At 43.7% G+C, this 19,060-nt stretch overlaps 1 protein-coding gene across 2 annotated transcripts in view; it reads left to right on the top strand.

Annotated features, from left to right (window-relative positions):
* Positions 1–19,060, top strand: part of CDS2 (CDP-diacylglycerol synthase 2) — a 61,264-nt gene that overhangs the window by 26,921 nt on the left and 15,283 nt on the right. For both annotated transcript variants that reach the window (XM_072148891.1, XM_072148890.1), the window contains exons 2-4: positions 11,604–11,746; positions 18,428–18,524; positions 18,606–18,703. In XM_072148891.1, the coding sequence (XP_072004992.1) occupies positions 11,619–11,746; positions 18,428–18,524; positions 18,606–18,703 (323 nt within the window). In that variant the 5' untranslated portion in view covers positions 11,604–11,618. The remainder of the gene's footprint in view (positions 1–11,603; positions 11,747–18,427; positions 18,525–18,605; positions 18,704–19,060) is intronic.

Here is a 19,060-nt window from a genome sequence, read left to right as displayed (position 1 = left end):
GTAAAGGAAATCGGCCATCTAAAAAAATCATGATAAACCAGGGACAGTTACACATAGATCCAGGCACCGTGACTGTGGTTATCTTATATTTGGTATGCACGGCCTCCTTCCTTCTAAAAATCAACGTGTAAAATTATGGTAATAAGGGTGTTACCAGAGTTCCTGCAGATTCACAGGCTGCTGCACTGCAGGAGCATGACTCCCTCTCCCCTCCACCCTGCTTAGAGAGCAAAGAGGGAGGCAAGACAGTGTAACAGCCTGTAAAGCTTCAACATGGAAGGCCTATGGTAACGCCCCCAGAAGCACCTCTGGCTCTTTAGCATAATAAAAGTTAATTTCAGAAGGAGGTTGGCCACAAATATAAGATGTCACGGTGCCTGGATCTATAGTAAGCTATAGTAAGTATCCCTTTATCATGCTGGATTTTCATAATAATAATCTTAATAATCTGCAGTATATTCCCAAAGCCTGCAATATAGGTGTGACCAGGCAGCTCCAAGTTGGAATGGAATTCTATGTTTTATTATCCTATAACAGTGATGGCTAACCTATGGCACTGGTGCCAGAGGTGGCACTCAGAGCCCTTTCTGTGGGCACTCAGGCCATCACCAGAGATGACTCCAGGTAACTTTCTACAGTCCCAGACAGCACAGGACTTGCTGTGCACAGAGGTAATTTAAAGTGACAGCTCTACCAGGGACTATTTTCTGCTTTATTGGTGTCCTCAGGGGCTGGTATCAATGAAAACTGTGACAGAGAAGGGAGTATAAATCACAAATTAAATTTCTGTGTTGGCACTTTTCGATAAATAAGCGGGTCTTTGTTGTAGTTTGGGCACTCGGTCTCTAAAAGGTTCGCCATCACTGTCCTATAATATCTGTTGTTGTTGTTTATCTCATGTTTAAGGTTTCAGTTTTAATTTTTCAATGCAGTTTTTAAAGCCAAAATTTGTCCCATATCATCCAACTGACATAAAGGACAGATAATGCTACTCTTATTTCCATCCACTCCTGTGCAAAGTATAGATCCTTTATAGTCATTAGAGTGAAGGGCGTGCAGTGCTCAAAAATTATCTTCATTGCCACCCAGTTTCAGGATCTCTGCTTGCTGTGGCTTTAGTTTACAGCTCCCAAACCTCTACAGGCCGCCGAATATTTTTCTGTAATTGTCTCCAGTCTAAACAGTTGTAAACAAAGTGGATTCCCAGTTGATAGATTTTGCCGTCACCGATACACTGTAGCAAACTGAACAGGACAAGAGAGAGATTTGTATCACTGATGTAATTAGCTGACAGATTACTTGTGCATGGGTTTTTAGCTTCTGGATATGACGGGCTCGTCTGTTCACTCACAGCAAGAAGCACAACAACTTCATTTACAGTACTTAGAGGGGGATGTGTCCTGTATTACTGCTCAGCTATAATGAGGAGAATTGGATTTTCGTTGCAGTGCCATAGAACACTTGTGGAGAATTGTGGTGCTATTATTTTCTGATCAAGTGCAGCCTATTTAAAGGGAACTTTCCATGTTAAGCATTCTTGAAAAGCAGAAGGAGCTGAGCAGATTGTACATGGTGTCCTATCTGCAGGCAGCATGTTATAGAGCAGAAGGAGCTGAGCAGGCTGTACATGGTGTCCTATCTGCAGGCAGCATGTTATATAGCAGGAGGAGCTGAGCAGACTGTACATGGTGTCCTATCTGCAGGCAGCATGTTATAGAGCAGAAGGAGCTGAGCAGACTGTACATGGTGTTGTAACATCCCCCACCGGGGCCTAGCCCTTGAGGTGAGGCCTAGAGACAGCCGGGGCCCGCGGTACCGGAGTGGCTGGCGGTTGCGGCCTAAGCACGCTATTGTCACGGTGCTTGGTACGGGGGAACCGGAGGGCTGTCCTACAGCCTGGCAGGTCTCCAGCAGGGTGGTGTTGGCAAGAAAAGATGAGGGAGCGGCTGCTATAGCGGATCTCCCTGGGGCAACCCCTTAATGTCCCGAGTGTGAGTCTCTGGGTGATGGACAGGGTGCCGGTGAGGTAGGCAGGGGTAGTAGCAGGGACCAGACGGAGGCAGAGGTTGAACAGAAACACTTACAGTTCTTTATTGGAACCGACAGGAACATCAGCAACGTGCCTTTAACAAGATGGTGGAGTACTGGAGAGGTAGTTGGAGGGAGCCACAGGATGTAGTTCACCAGCCTGGATGTATAGGACAGGCTGGGAGGCAGCTGGGTCCTTAGAGGAGGCTTCAGCTCGGTCCTGGATCTCTTCAGGTATCACCCTTGAAGGTAGGATGATACCCCTTTCCTCACTACACTAGCTCTAGGCTTATCTTCCACTTCAGGCAGGGGCTAGGCTCTTCCTGCACTGGTCTGGTGTGCTAGAGACTCTGAGCTGCTGCTCAGCTAACTACTCTCTGCTCGCGTCCTGCAGACCCAGAGGGCCTGACTAGGACCGGTCTCTTCTCCCTTCTGGGAGAGACTGCTCTCCTCTCTCTCCTGAGAGAGACTTCTCTCTAAGAACTCTAGAACATTCCTGGCCAGGGGGTTTTATTACCTCCCTTTGGTCAGGTGGTGGCTGCTCCTCCAATTACCTCTCAGTTCACAGAGACAGGATGTAACACATATCATTGGATACTGGACTTTTACATCATATACAGATTTAACTTCTGCCTTGCCAGGCAGGATTAACCACTGCAATTTCCCTTTGTGATGTGGTGACATTGTTATGGGGCTTATTCACAAGCACCCACTCGCCATTGCATCGGCGAGGGTGTTGCAGTGTCCTATCTGCGGGCAGCATATTATAGAGCAGAAGGAGCTGAGCAGATTGTACATAGTGTCCTATCTAGAAGCTACATGTTATAGAGCAGGGGGAGCTGAGCAGATTGTACATAGTGGGACACATTTACTAAGGGCTTCGGGTCACACTTTAGTCGGATTGTGCATGTTCCTCGTGGCTCTTCATGGTTCTTCATTGCACAGGTATTTAAGAAGTGTTTGCGCTGGAATTGTCGCATGCAACCTTTTTTGTGATGCAGCTGCGCTTGCCTCCATACGACACATATTAGGGGGCACACCATCAGAAGGATTGACTGATTCGGACTGAGCGCCGTATTTAACTTTCAAATTGTGTCGCACGCTCTATGTGAAATATACACCACAAAAAAGATGGTGAACTTTGTAGGACCAGTGCTGGAAAGTGACACGTTCATGATATCAGGCACACAATCTTAGTAAATCGCTGCACGCAGCATTATAGACGGACAATGCACTTTCAGTGAACTCTAGTGACTTTGTAAGTAAATGTTCCCCAGTGTCTTATCTGCAGACAGCCTGTTATAGAGCAGGAGGAGCTGAGCCGTTTGCACATAGTGTCCTATCTGAAAGCAGCAATGTTCCTACTTATTCATAAACTCCTCAGCTGTATTCTCTCTAGTAGTAGTGGTTACACACTGATCTATTTGCCTGTAGGGTATATTCTTTATAACATGATCATTTGCAAACATTGGGTGGAGCGGCTATAAGTAGTATAAATAAGTAGTTCTTTGCTAGAAAGCATTAAGAGCGTTTCAAGTGTCACTACTGTGGCTTTACAATTTATTTAGTTATTTGCTTGCTGACAGTGAATGAAAGCTTATAAGCTACCTAGACCGTGTTCACACCTGTGTGTAAGGTGCATTCAGGATCACCCTCATTAAGTAAATGGGGTTCTTTTTGGGTCCATTGTTATTTCTATTGTTTCTATGACTAAGAATGGTCAAACAAATGCACAGCCTGTTACACCCAGAGTGCATTATAGGGGCTGGCAACTCTTTTACCTAAGTTTCTTGCGTGCCTTTATTGCCTTAATAATCCCTGAATGTTTATCAAGTGATTCAGCATTCTTTCTGCTTACTTTAGTCTGCAGACTCTCTGTGCTTCTTTGTTTACATGCCTGTCCGTATACATTCTTTCCACCTTGTAGGTAAAAAAAAAACAGAACAGGGAAACCATCTTTCCCATATTTCAGAGTATTTTAATATTTCCAGGGTGAATAACAGAGGAACAAACATACCAGAGTTCCAAAATAATAGATCATTCATAATTCCTATTACATGGCGAATAGAAGTATTCACTAAAATGACAGCTGACAGCTCCTTAAAATGACTCTCTGCTCCTCCTTATTGAATGCTTTTCTGAAATAACCCTTAAAGAAAATCTACCATCAAAATCCATCATAGTAAACCAGGGACACTTACTCATAGATCCAGGCACCGTGATTGTGATAATATTCTTATATTTGTTATCCATGGCCTCCTTCCTTCTAAAATCAACTTTTACAATTATGCTAATGAGCCGGAAGGCCTTTGGTGCTTGTTTCCAGAGCCCCTCAGTGCTGTAGCTTCACAGGCTGTTTCGATGACCAGAGCAGTTCTCCTCTCTCCCCGCGGTTCCTCCTGCTGCTGCTGCTGTTAGATTACACAGGCGAAGGGAGACAGCGGGGGGGGGGGGTGCTGGGGTGGGGCGGTGGTGAGGGAGACATGTTCTGCTCATTGTAACAGCCTGAGAATCTGCACCACATTAGGGCTCTGTTAATGACCCCCCCCCCCCCCCCCACATGCTCATAGTGCCTGGATTTACTTAAAAGTAAATCTACCATCAAAAATCCATCTTTTATGTGGTGACGTACATTTGTTCTGGGGAGGTAATATTCCTATATTTCTGTAGGTGAATAGAAAGAGATGAGTCATGGATATTGTGTCTCTAGACAGAATTCTACTCCTATAAATACAAAATCTTCCTCGTGGACGCGTCCTTGTGTGTTCGAAATGCATAGGAACAGGTAACAAGTATGAACACATAACATAAATGTGTTCTCATTGGATCTGAGTATATTTTAGGTCCGGGAATTACTATCATTACATCACAATTAAGCACACTGACCCCTGATCGCTGGCGCTGTACTATGTTCTGTAACCTCAAGCTGCTGAGAAAGGTATCGGGTCGTAAGGGTGTGATGTGCTGTGACATGAGCTCTTACTAAAGGTTCCGGGTCATTATGATGTCACATAATAATGTGTACAGGTCCAACTCCGCAACCTATGTGGTTATACGGGTCACCAATCCCTTTCAGAATTAGTGAAATAGTAAATTGTGTGACATCCCCTTTAAGACTTGCTGATGGCCTATCACTGTGTTGTATTGTTGTCCCTTTATTCTCCTTTGTACATGATTTCTCTGATGTTCCTATTGAAGCGACTTGTTAATTGATCTCGTACAGGAACATTTTTTTCCTTTGATTGCTGCGGGAAGTCGCAGATTATAGCGGGGCGGAAATTATTTGTTTATTAAATCCCGCACTATATTATATCAGCTGCTCATATGGGTGATGTAAGATGTCACCCCCTAGTACTGAGGGGGCACGTGTACATCTGCTTTTATCTAGCTGTCCTGTCACATTGGGCCTAGGAGTGGTCAGCTATACTGTCTGTATTGGATACCTGTATATAGATCTTATCTATACTATGTAGATGATGTATGTGCCGGATGTTTTTGAATATACTGGTCCCTCTTATGACACCACAAAAGAAGCGCCCTTGCTCACCTCGTAATGTGGCATCATGGTGATGCTACATATCCACCGCTCTGCATTCACTTCTTCTGTTGTAGTGGAGGATAAAGAGAAGCGCACTTAGACAACTATGTATCCATATGGGCTCATAACCCTGGTCAGTGCTTGAAACACGGACTGTGTTGTGGCCAGATTTCATGGACCTATCACAGTGCAGAGGATGGGACTCCTTACATCATAGTGAGGGATGAGTGCCGAAAACAGCACTCCTTGATTAATGGTGGGGGATGAGTGCCGAGGACGGGACTCCTTGCATCACGGTGGGGGATGAGTGCCGAGGACGGGACTCCTTGCATCACGGTGGGGGATGAGTGCTTGTTGTGGGCGACTCCTGCTTCCATAGGTTATGCACAATGTGCTTTCCTTTGTGCACAGATTGATAAACTCTTTCTGCTGTGTGCACATCCATGTTCCGCATTGCTGTGAGCGAGTCTTGCTTTGCATTTGGCTTTGCATAGGACATGACATGGGTGCCGGTGGCCCGGGTCAGTCACCTTTGCTCTCCCAGATTTGCAGGAGACTCTGTGTGATGAGTGGCCGCTGCTCGGTGTTATGTAACCTGTGACATTCCAGCTGTCATTGGGCCCCATATGTTACACGGCTGAGGGAGGGGGACGTATAGCGCTGTGTACACAGTATGGATGTGACAGGCTTCTGGCCGTGTATTTCTGCAGTCCTGTCCTCCTGGTCATTTATTCCCTCATTCCTCAGGCTCCCGGGAGCAGCCTCCAGTCTGATTCCATTTATTTATAACCATTTTCCCTAAATGGTTCCTTGTGATTTCATGTAACATTGTGGGAGGAGGACACAGCATCCAGTGTAAACACGGCCCAGATCTGTGCTGACAATGAACAGGAGACCTGAGGGGTCTGCGAGAGGGGGCTCTACCCCCGTGTCACTGCCTGGAGTATGGGAAATGTAAGAATCCATGGATCTACCCAAGAGTAGAAGTTATTCATATGAGGTGCTAGTGAATTAGAGCTTCTCCTGTGTTCCAGCTCCGCCATAAATGTATAATTTTTATAGATCATCAGTCGTGTTGCAGGATTGGAAAACCCCTTTAAAGGGAACATCTCACCAGCTTTTACCCCACTAAACCGCTAGTCCTCTCAGGTGTTTTATGAAATGTATTTCTAGAATTTCCTCTTATGTGACAAATCATCCATTTACATATAAAAAAAAAGGGGACTGAGGGGACAAGTAGTGGGGTAAAACCCACTGACAGGTTCCCTTTAAGCTTCCCAATCATTGATCCCAGTTGATGCATTTGTAAACCTAAGACACAAGTACTGCAGATGCAGAGAGGAGTTTTACCTACTTCATCGAACCCCATAAAATGTTGTTATAAGTTAGATGATTGATAATGAAGGAATGCTATATACAATCAATGGATCGTTGTCCTTGTAGCGATTAACATAGAGGCTGTTGATGTAATGGAGAGTGTGATGACAGCAGATGCTCCCATCTGCTCGCAGGCCTGTCCATTATCACAGTATTGATTTACCATGGAGACAAATGAGACGTATTCCAGCAGACATTTGACATACTTACATTTTACGCACACAAAGACAATTGCCAAGGATCCTTTTAAGGGACACAGTTACCAGATTTTACTCAATTAGACTACTACCCCCATCATGTAGAGTATGAAAAGTGTGTTCTAGAATTCCCTCTTTTATGTGAAATCTCACCCATTTATCTGACTCTAATGCTTTATAGGGAATTGATGGTAACAGTCCTGTTGTCCCTGGCTGCTCGTGGGGATTGACGGTAACAGTCCTGTTGTCCCTGACCTTACAGGGGGATTCACTGTAACAGTCCTGTTGTCCCCGCCCGCACACGGCGATTGACGGTGACAGTCCTGTTGCCCTCGGCTGCACGTGGGGGTTGACGGTGACAGTCCTGTTGCCCCCGGCTGCACGTGGGGGTTGACGGTGACAGTCCTGTTGCCCCCGGCTGCACGTGGGGGTTGACGGTGACAGTCCTGTTACCCCCGGTTGCACGTGGTTGTTCACGGTGACAGTCCTGTTACCCCCGGTTGCACGTGGTTGTTGACGGTGACAGTCCTGTTGCCCCCGGCGCTCTCTCTATCAATCACTGGATCGTACTATAAAGCTATTTTATCTGTTTTGGTGCTTTTAGCCTCATAAGAGGAGCAGATGATTCTGGAGGAGGGACGTCTTTTCTTCTCTATTATTCTCCATCTCTTTGTAGAAGCCGCCATCATTTTCTTCATTCCACTTTACTTTATGGTTGCAGTCGGCTATAGACAGCGCTTTGGAAATAGAGGGAAAGGTTATGTATAGAGCGGATTATCACGCTGTGTTTTTATTTCATCACCGTCTGGAGAGATCTTAGAAGAGATGTAATGCAGAACTGGTGATGGGTTTAATGGGTGATAAATTAGTAATGGCTAATTAACACTTGTTAAAGGCTATCTGTGGAGGAGGGTAGGTAATGGAAGAAGAGGACTAGACAGGCCAGGACTAAGTGTCATGGCCCAGTATATGGATGAGGTAGTATAAAACTAGCCATACAGTAAGTACTTTTAGGATGAACTATGGACTAGCTGCCGGCTATCTCCCCTGATCTCCTTACATATCCAGCCTTTCTTTCTGGCTGTCTGTGAACTATAGGATCAGGCATATTGAAATCCAGCAGCCTGATCCTCATTTCCCATTACTTTGTCCAGTAGTCATAAACCCTTGATAAAAGGGTAATCTGCCATAAACTGAGTGCTACATCTGCCCCATGGTGTGTAAGGAGTTCACACTGAGTTATGCCCCTCTCCCATACATGACACCCCAGCGTCTTATTATCCTGGAGCTGGGGGATTCGTTAGGGAGCGTTTCTGTGTTAATGTCATCTAAATAATCACTTTCGCTTTCATGCGATGTAATGGCTTCCTGTAAGGCACCCTGTAATCTTCTCTCATAGCGGATGCCTTATTAAGGTAGGAAAACCTCCTTGTGCTGATTCTGAAGAGCTGTGCAGAAAAATGCCCTATTTATAATTCATATTCCCCAAAATTTCCCTCCTCTATTTCCTTATGGTTTATAGCGTTCCTTTATATTGTATCCTTACTAATGGTAGTCGCCCTATAATGCTGACCCGCGAGCCGTCCTGTCAGCTAATATTTGTAGATGCCTATAAAGTGCTGTGTCGTATATTTGCGATGGCCCAATGGATTGAAGTTAGTGATGCAGAATTGATTACTGAGCTTCATGTCTTATTTACTGTCTTCATTGTATATGTGCCCACTATTCCAGCACTAAATCTCCCTCCCCTCTTGATGAAATCTATAGCACAGTTCATCCTGAGCTTCATACATTGATTAGGGTATCAAAACGTTCTGCTCCTGCACAGTGTAACAGCCTATGAAGCCAGAGCACAGAGGGGCTCAGGTAACGCCCCTAGAGCCTTTCTGGATCATTAGTATAATTCTAAAAGTTGATTTTTAGAAGGAAGGAGGTAATGGATAACAAATATAAGAATATTACCACAGCCACGGTGCCTGGATCTATGAGTAATTGTCCCTGGTTTATCATGATGGATTTTGATAGATTTTTTTTTAATACAATTAAATTATTACTGAATTAATACAAATGTTTAGGAGACAATTGCTATTGTTTGTGTAATGAAAAGTTATAAAATTTTCCAATATAATGTCTGTATCAATTCTTCATGGTTTCTAAGATCTCTGCTTGCTTGTCATGGGACAGGAAGCTTCATCATTTACTTCCTGTAGAAAAACACCAATCCATGGTCATGTGATGTCACACAGGTGCACGGCTTGTTATATCATGCAGTGTACGCAAAGCTGTGTGATGCTAATGAGCCGCACACCTGTGTGACATCACATGCCCATGGGCCGGTGTTTTTCTACAGGAAGTAAACAGTGAACCTTCCTGTAGAATGACAGCAAGCAGAGATCTAGAAAAACAATTAACAATTTATACAGAAAGTATATTTCAAAATTGTATAACTTTTGATTACTAAACGATATGAATTATTTGCTGTAATGTACTATAAGTGGACAACCCCTTTAACCTCTCCTCACAAATCACTGGTTGCTTGTTACTGTTAGAGACGATTGGGGAGTGAAAGAGGACACGTTATCAGTTTGATATCACGGGTGATCCAACACCAGACAACCCTCCATTTAAAGCATTTCAAACATTTATCATTCCCATTAAAGTGAATGGGCTGAGCTGCAGTACCATAAACGGCCTCTGCACAGCGCAGTGCTTGCTACAAAGTAAAAAGCACAGCCTTTGTCATATCTCCATAATTCATGTCCCAAACAACCACTTTGAGGATCAGGCTTTTGGATTTCATCATTCCTAATCTTGTTCCCCATTCCACTTGCATACTTGGCCGAGCAGAGTGTGCATGTGTATAGGTCAGTTGGGAGAGATGGTTAAGGGTGCATGGGTACAAATTTTGGTGAGAACCAAATCTGCACATCTGTAGATTTGATGCAGATTTGACTGTGGTCTTCAGTGTAGATCACTCCATGCACCACAGGGGATCTGGTGCCGAAATTTCCGTCTCTTTCATCTAAGGTGGTGAATTGCTCCACAATTTCTACAGTGTGTGAATATACAGAAAAATGTGTGTGTAAAAGGGGGAGATGTGACTCCCTATAACAATGCAGATATACATAGCATTGGGGTTTTGGGGGTACTTGGTGGTATTGCCATACTTGTTGACATTTGCCATTAAAGTTAACCCCTACCTTACTGATGGAGGTCTGACCGCTGAAATGGGACTGATGGGATGCTGCACACATTTGGCATTGAGAATGCTGGATCCGGAGGATTAATACCGGGGAGGGGGTAGTCACAGTAACCTGGCAGGGTGGGCTATTCCCCCAGGAAACCAACACTCTCATGTAAACATCTCATCTAGAGGATAATGAGCGTTCTCCATGCAAGACTTGTGCGGATCCCCCTGATACACATGCCTTGTATGCCTGGTATAAGTGACAACTAATTTTCTGTCACGGTCAGGGTGACTTGAGGGGTCTACCAGTCCCCCGTTGTGTCTGTACGCCATTGTTCTTCCAGCCACAGCACAGTCGCTGCTATCATTATAGAGAGCCGTGAAATCGCTTTATTGAGTGTTTTTACCTCTAGAGGCTGTGGTTGCGACCACCCAACTCCGGGTGGATCTGATTTGTATAAATCTTAGCAAATGAACCACTAACCTCCTGGTATGGCGATTAGTACGCGGAGCACAATGGTGGTGTTGTGGTGCCTGATCACTATACATGGCCTGAAGGCTAGGGGCTTCCTGTAGTCATGTGGGTCTCACAATCACCGTCTGACCTACATTTTTGACCCTCTCAACATTTTAAATGCCTCATGTTTTATCTTCTAAATCTGAAGAGTCATTTTGCATCCAGTAGATCATAGAAGCTTCCTATGCCCCTGATATTTCCCTGTTTTTTATTTTAATATTATTTATTATTAAGCAGTTGGCAAGTTGACTAACCTTAAAGGGACTCTGTCACCACATTTTACGTTACTAATCCCCCCCCCCCTTCTTTTATGTCAAACCTCACCTGTTTACCTGTGAAATTCTCCTCCACTGTCAACGTCTTCTTAACTAAGAAGAGACACTTTTTGACTGAGATGAGTCACTCTTAGAGGCGGAAGGGATAGCATCATTTCCGACACCCCTGTCCTGGGCACTATGGTACCTATAATTAGTTTTTTTTAATTGTTTTGCGGTTCGGGAAATGTATCCACCAAATGGTCCATGATTTCTGGACCACACACTCTGGCATCCAGGTTGGGTTAGAGACAAAAAAAAAAAAGTGTTAAAATTCTACTCCCTTTCCTGGGTCTTCACATATAACGGTTTTATTAGAGAATAAGACTTGGGAATACGCCTCCTGGGACATAGGACTTTGTTGGGGTGTGTCTGGGAGATTGCAGAGTCACAGAAACAAGACGAAGTTTTAATTACTTGTGAATATTGTTTTTTTTTCTTCTAGGAAATTGAACCTGAAATGAAACAAGATGGGGAGACTGCATCAGACAGCGACAGCAAGACAGACCCGGCCGTCACTCAGCAGGGCACCCCGACAGATGACACCCCAGAAGTCCTCAACCGAGCCTTGTCCAGCCTGTCTTCCAGGTCACATCTCTTTCTCGTAATGTTCTGGGGACTGGGATAGATTAATCATGTCTAATAATGAGACTAGACCAGAGGTCACATAAACGCCTCACCAAGTGTCATAGACGCATGATCGGGCGCCATTACTCCTCACAAATATTGCCATGCCTAAAAGTACACTTGGCAATTATCCCCTGTAGAGTGCAAAGGAGGAAAATATCATTAAGATCGCAGCGCGAATGGTCCACAACACCAATAACTAAGTTCCTTTCATGCTGCTAGTATTGAGCAGTGTATAAGGGGCTTTGTTATTGGCTGAGTGCATTGTAGTCTGCACGTGCTTCATCAGTTTGTGCGACTGCCAGACTCCAGCCACTTGTGCTCCACAAGGAATTCGGCAAAACCAGATTAAAAAAAAAAAACTGTTTGCCAGCTTCCATCCTGCTACTAGCACCAAGCTCTCTACCGCCCCCCTCCTCCAGCCCAACCATACCCCGCTCCACACCGCTGTACGGACAAGCTGCCCCTGTCATGTCCCTCCAGCCACGGGAGGTGATATACTCGAGGTTGGGGTAAAGACCTAGCGTGCAGAGCTTCTGCTTCCACCACTCCTTCACACTTACACACCGAGCCCATCATCAAGACAGAGGAGCAACAACAAGCTGTGAACAAGCAGTGACCCAAGCTCTCTCAGCTGCCCTCCGCCTCATCAGGGGCACTGCCAGCTCTGGTGACAGGACTGCTGGGCATGCGGCCAATGCACTGCTAAAGTCAACCGGAACGAGTAAATGAAACAATTGTATTACCTTTAGGCTGCATTCACACTACCGTATGGTAGAGCAGCACCATACCGCTCCATACACGGCCTGTCCTCAATGCATTGCTATGGAGAGGGGAGGGGGTCACCCCTCCTCCTATGCATGGTACCCGACGTATGTCTGTCCAGCCGTAGCTGTGCGGGCATATGTCAGTGTGAATGTAACCTTAGCCTGTAACAATATAAGTTATGCAATAATAAACATGGGCAGGCAGGCTATCCTTTTATTATTTACCCTTGTCAGCTAATGGCTCTCACTTTTTCTACTTTTATTTTTACCTGGTTCTGTCGAATTCCTTGTGGAGCAGGGAAGCATGTGTGTGCGTATATTTAGGGTGATGCCACACATTGCGTTTTGAACCTGTTTTTGGTCAGTTTTTAAGCAGTCCGTTAAAAACCATATGCATCTTTTGAAAACGCATTCGTTTTTGACAGGTTTTACCAATTATTTTAAATAAAACTGGTCAAAAACGGATGCGTTTTCCAAAAAATGCATGCGTTTTTAAACTGACTGCTTAAAAACGGACCAAAAACGGATTCAAAACGCCGTGTGGCATCACCCTGAATGTCAGGGCTCTGCAGCTTACCAGATGGAGTACTTGATCTTCTGGAATAGAGAAACAGGTAAAATCCAGGGATATTGATAAAATATAATACTTTCGTTATTTCATTCCTTAAAAATTCATGGGAAACGCACAACGTCTGCTCATGGCCAAAGAGCGGTGGTGCTCACTGCTCCCCGCCATTCACCATGCACTCCTATGGTGGATGTGTGCTGGCTGCTGTTTGTACGACTAGCATACGGCGTCCATATACGTGTGTAAACAGGCCCAAGTATAATATAAGTGACCGTGTAAGGGTCCTGGCCCTCCTAGCCAGCCCCTGTAAAGTAAGTACTATGCATTTTAGATGGTTGTATTTTTTGGCAAAATTGACTCCAGAAGTTTTGCACATTTTGCTCAGTATCTCCCCCACTATGTCAGAACTCATATGACCAGCATTGTGTTAGTTAGGCAGGAGTTAAATGCCCATTGTGATGAGGACATCAGAAGCAGTGACTTGTGCTCATTGACTGCACAGTAAGCAGATTACAGACAATCCTCAGCTGGCAGAACCACTAATGAATTGCTGCAGGGATGAAAACTGCTGCTCGCTGGAAATCCCCAACCCCCTCAGGTGCTTATACAATGGCTGTGTGTAGGGTTCATGGTTAGTTGACTTGAATCTCAAAACTACTCTCTCCTATGTAGAGACTAATTTGCTGGACCTGCTCCTGATCATTTGCCATTCAGAGTGATGAGGGGTGTAGTGTGCGTCATTACCAGGGTGCCAGGTAGGTCAAGGTGCATAATCCATTTAGCTCATTGAGTCCTGCCTTGCAAACCTTGACAAACCATTGAATGTGCCAAATATTGAACACTTGTGTGTAAGCCCCCTATTACATCACTACTGACAATAGATGATGTCACAGCTTATCTCCTCCCCCCTCCCTGTACAATGACCTCTATATAGATAACACTGACCCATCATTACATCACTACTGACAATAGATGATGTCACAGCTTATCTCCTCCCCCTCCCTGTACAATGACCTCTATATAGATAACACTGACCCATCATTACATCACTACTGACAATAGATGTCACAGCTTATCTCCTCCCCCTCCCTGTACAAGGAGCTCTATATAGATAACACCGACCCATCATTACATCACTACTGACAATAGATGATGTCACAGCTTATCTCCTCCTCCCTGTACAATGACCTCTGTATAGATAACACTGACCCATCATTACATCACTACTGACAATAGATGATGTCACAGCTCATCTCCTCCCCCCTCCCTGTACAATGACCTCTATATAGATAACACTGACCCATCATTACATCACTACTGACAATAGATGTCACAGCTTATCTCCTCCCCCCTTCCTGTACAATGACCTCTATATAGATAGCACTGACCCATCATTACATCACTACTGACAATAGATGTCACAGCTTATCTCCTCCCCCTCCCTGTACAATGACCTCTATATAGATAACACTGACCCATCATTACATCACTACTGACAATAGATGATGTCACAGCTTATCTCCTCCCCCTCCCTGTACAATGACCTCTATATAGATAGCACTGACCCATCATTACATCACTACTGACAATAGATGATGTCACAGCTTATCTCCTCCCCCTCCCTGTACAATGACCTCTATATAGATAACACTGACCCATCATTACATCACTACTGACAATAGATGATGTCACAGCTTATCTACACCTCCTGTATGCACTGAGCATGTCTAAAAAAAATTTCTCTATAGACCTCAATTAGTCAGCTAAGACAAATGCTACCTATAAGCTGCTGTAAAGTGTACAGGCGTTTCCAGATTTAAGAACACCCAACTTACAGACGACCCCTAGTTACAAACTGACCTCTGGATATTGGTAATTTACTGCACTTTAGCCCCAGGCTACAATAAACTGTTATAATAGTTATTAAAGGTGTCTGTTATTAGGCTTTATTGTTTATCTTATGACAATCCAACATTTTTTAAAATCCAATTGTCACAGAGAAAAAAAAAATTGTCTGCAGTCACAATAATAAAATATACAGTTCTGACTTGCATACAAATTCAACTTAAGAACAAACCTACAGAACCTACCTGTACGTAACCCGGGGACTGCCTGTATACCCCTAGATATAGTAACTAGAGCTCGGGCAAGATGGCCGGCTCCATAATTATAGACAGAAAAAGAAAACAGATTAGATTATCTGTTATTTTTTTTTTTTTTTTAGTGAAGAAAAAAAATTGATATATTTGTCTACCAGGGAAATTTGCCTGCAGACAACTGATGAAGAAACATGTGAGAAATGCTTTCTTTATCCATCTCTAGTGTTTTTGCCATGCGGAAAAACAGAAAGTTGAATCCAGTATGCAAATCACATTGCAAGTGTCCCGGGGGGCCGCCCCAAACTTGGCCGAGAAAACTCGATATTATTATTGTACCCTTCTTATACGAGAAGCAGCCATCCGTGTTATCCCATCACAGACATGGATATTGCTTTAATCTAAACAAATCTGCTACCGAAATGTGAGCAGCGCCCTAGTTTGTCACCAGATGCCATGTTTGATCAGATCATATGACCGGGCGCCCCAGGAGCAGTCACCCAATACCACGTTATCAGTACCACAGGAGTCATGGTGGTACCATAGTGCATCCGCCAAGTCGTCTCTCAACTATTCATGACTGGTAACGGGAGACCAGGTGGGGTGAAGGCCTCGTACGCCCACGACTTTATCTCCTGAGCCTCGGAGCAGTCACTTTCTAGTGAGACGTCTTTCCTCCCTCTGTAACAATAAGTCAATTAGATTCTTTCCTTACAGGATAAGGGCTTTAGATCAGGAAGCGCAGCTTTAAATAGACAGGGGGGGCTGGTAGGACGCGACGGCTGCTAGAATCCTGATCAAACACAGTTTTCCGGTGGGAGTCCTAAGAGTAGCCGAAATAAAAACAGCAACTTTATTAAACTGCGGCATCATAAATTTATAATCCCTCTGCAATGCGCAATACTTTATAGATCGTCCCTGCTCATGTGCCTACACGGGTGTGGAAATATAAAGTGTGTGCGTATAGTCATGGAAACATCTGCAGGAGGATCCATGGGATAAACCAACTATTTAAAGTAAACTTCTAGAACAAAGTAAATAGCCAGCTATACATAGCCGATGCATAGTAAACATACAGGGGTGGGGGGGACTCCTTTTGAAAGTTGCTGTCTCAGTTGTCCTCTCTGCATCCTTGTTTGCCTGTTACAAAATGGCTGTCATATTCGTGGTGTGCTTTGAAAGTTCAAGCCACTCCCGTGCTGGATCAGTGAAAAGGCCCAATCCCAGTTGCTTAACCCCTTATATACCATGCTTAAGCCCAGTGTCTAAGTGGGTGCAATGGAGGTTAGTTCCTCTGTTACCCATCAACACCCCGCAGCCACGAGCACAGGGTGCCAATAAGGTGACATGCAGCCGGGGGTCCTCTGAAGGACTCCAAGGCTGCCTGCAGTATCATTCTATTAGGCCACAGTGGAGAATAAAAGTACTTTCACCCGTGTAGCTAAAATTTCTAATTTGATTAAAGCCAATGTTGTGCAGGTAAAAACTACAGGTCTCCTCACACTGCAGTTCTCAAAAGTTCTGACTAGAAGGTCCTGATGCAAAAAGGTTTATTTTCCATAAGAGGATTTCATTATGAAAATAAAGATCATTTAAAAAATATATATATAAATTTGCTATTGTTGTATTTGTATTGATCCAGGAAAAAGTTTTTTGAATTTAGGTTGCAAGATCAATACAGAAACATTTTTATTTAAAAAAAGGGCTCTGTAGTTTTGCAGGTTTTTTTAATCTGTTGTACAGTCGAGGTTAAAGGGGTATTCCTGGAATATGAATGCAAAACCCATAATGCTATGAGTAAATGAATATAACAAAACTCGATGTCATTAGTCACAAAATGAAGTTTAATTTTACTATTCACAAAATTTTATGGTCTTTCTGAAACAGGCAGAGTTATCTCCGACCTCATCTACAACTACACGTCTCATGATCTCACAGTTGTCAGTAACTCCTCCTCCCTCTTATGCTCTGCGCCTAGTGAAGATGTAACACACAGTCCTGCTCTGTTACCATAGTAATGATGTGTAACTGCCATCACTGCACATTGTCTCACCACAACACTGGCCATACTGGATACACTGCAACCAACCCACTACAGCCAATCGTAGTGATAATCACATGACCTACCCATGCAGGTGTAGGACTTGTGTTGTGGACATGTGACCAGTGGCCATCTTATGTCCTGAGTCTCCTCGACAGGAACAAAATCACAGGACTGATTGAAGGGCCAGTAGCATTTTAATTCTTTATTATAGCGCATGTCAACATTTTTTTTCAGCTAAATAACTAATTACATATTAGCTTTAATTTTAATTACCCATTTGAATATGAATTATGCTTATTCCTGCAATAACCCTTTAAAAAAAATTCATACGTAGTTCATTTTATCCCGCAAGAAACAAGACTCCATACAGGTATAGTGACAGAAATATTAAGAAGTTAAAAATGAAACGGAAATGGCTTGGCGCTCAGTACTAAGGGGTTAAATAAGAAAAAAAACAGGGAAAAAAAACGGAGCGAAGAAACATTTTTCTTTACTAAAGTGTGATACAAAGTTTACTATTATCATCTGCCGCTGTTTATTTAGGTACTTTGGCTTAATAGTTTTTCTTACGTTTTTAAAATGTGATAAACTTTTCACTTCTGATAATTGGGTCCTCCAGGGGTTTCCTTTTTATTGAGAGAAATCCTTAGAAATCCTTAGTGCCTACACCTTTTTGTAGCCGGAATGTCATTTATTTAGCTTTTCTTCAATGAGTGTCTTTCGCTTTAACATCAAGGTTCCTCCTGTAGTTTTTTTTCATTGCTAAGTATGCAGTACCGTATTTTTCGGACTATAAGGCGCACAAAAAAATCCATTGATTTTCTCAGAAATCAAAGGTGCGCCTTATATATGATCTGCATTTACAGATGACAGCTGCCTTGAGCTGTGCACAGGTCTGCCACCTGCTGGTCATTCATCCTTATAATGAGGTGCGCCTTTCAGTCTGAAAAATACGGTAATTCACCTTATTAAAGGGGAAGTCATGGCCTAACAGCAGATGTCTAATGTCTGGGACAGCACCGATCCTGAGAAGGAAGGAGCTGGCGCAGTCGTCTAGTGATGTGTCCTCCATCACTGCCAACTATGGTGGGCACTGGGTTATGGAGAATTAGAAATGTGTTCCATGGTTCTTAACTTTGCTAACCTCAATGTCTCCTCTGTGACTAGATGGAAGAACTGGTGGGTCCGAGGCATCCTCACGCTGGCCATGATTTCATTCTTCTTCTTCATCATCTATCTGGGTCCAATAGTGCTCATGATGATAGTAAGTGTTGCTTGGGGGTCTCTGGTTATGTATGAGAATATACTGTGTGTATATATAACCCATGTATTACTCTTCCCTCAGGTGATGTGTGTGCAGATCAAGTGTTTCCAGGAGATTATCATGATCGGCTACAATGTCTACCATTCCTATGATCTACCCTGGTTTCGGACCCTTAGCTGGTGCGGCTTTATGCGAACCCGTTGGTCAAATTTTGACCATTTTTAGTTAGTTTGTTTTTTTGGTACAATGTCCGTGTTGTATTCCGTGACTGGAATCTAAAGATGACAATATTATTTATGTCAATGAACATCAGATGGGTCCACATGATGTAGAAAATATACAAATAAAAAATGTGGTATGGATATAAAAGCTACAGAGATGATGTTGTGGATGTGGTGGAATATTGTGTGCACATTGTGTGCTGAATAGCAGCAGATTCTGTGTTATAGCTACTGAGCATGTGTGACCACCAGCACTGGATACATAGGTGGACATTCTAAGATGGAATGAGAAGAACAGGGAACGCCATAACTATA

Source organism: Engystomops pustulosus, chromosome 4, assembly GCF_040894005.1.
Source record: "Engystomops pustulosus chromosome 4, aEngPut4.maternal, whole genome shotgun sequence".
In the NCBI taxonomy this organism is placed as follows: Eukaryota; Metazoa; Chordata; class Amphibia; order Anura; family Leptodactylidae; genus Engystomops; species Engystomops pustulosus.
This window is presented reverse-complemented; position numbering and strand designations above follow the sequence as displayed.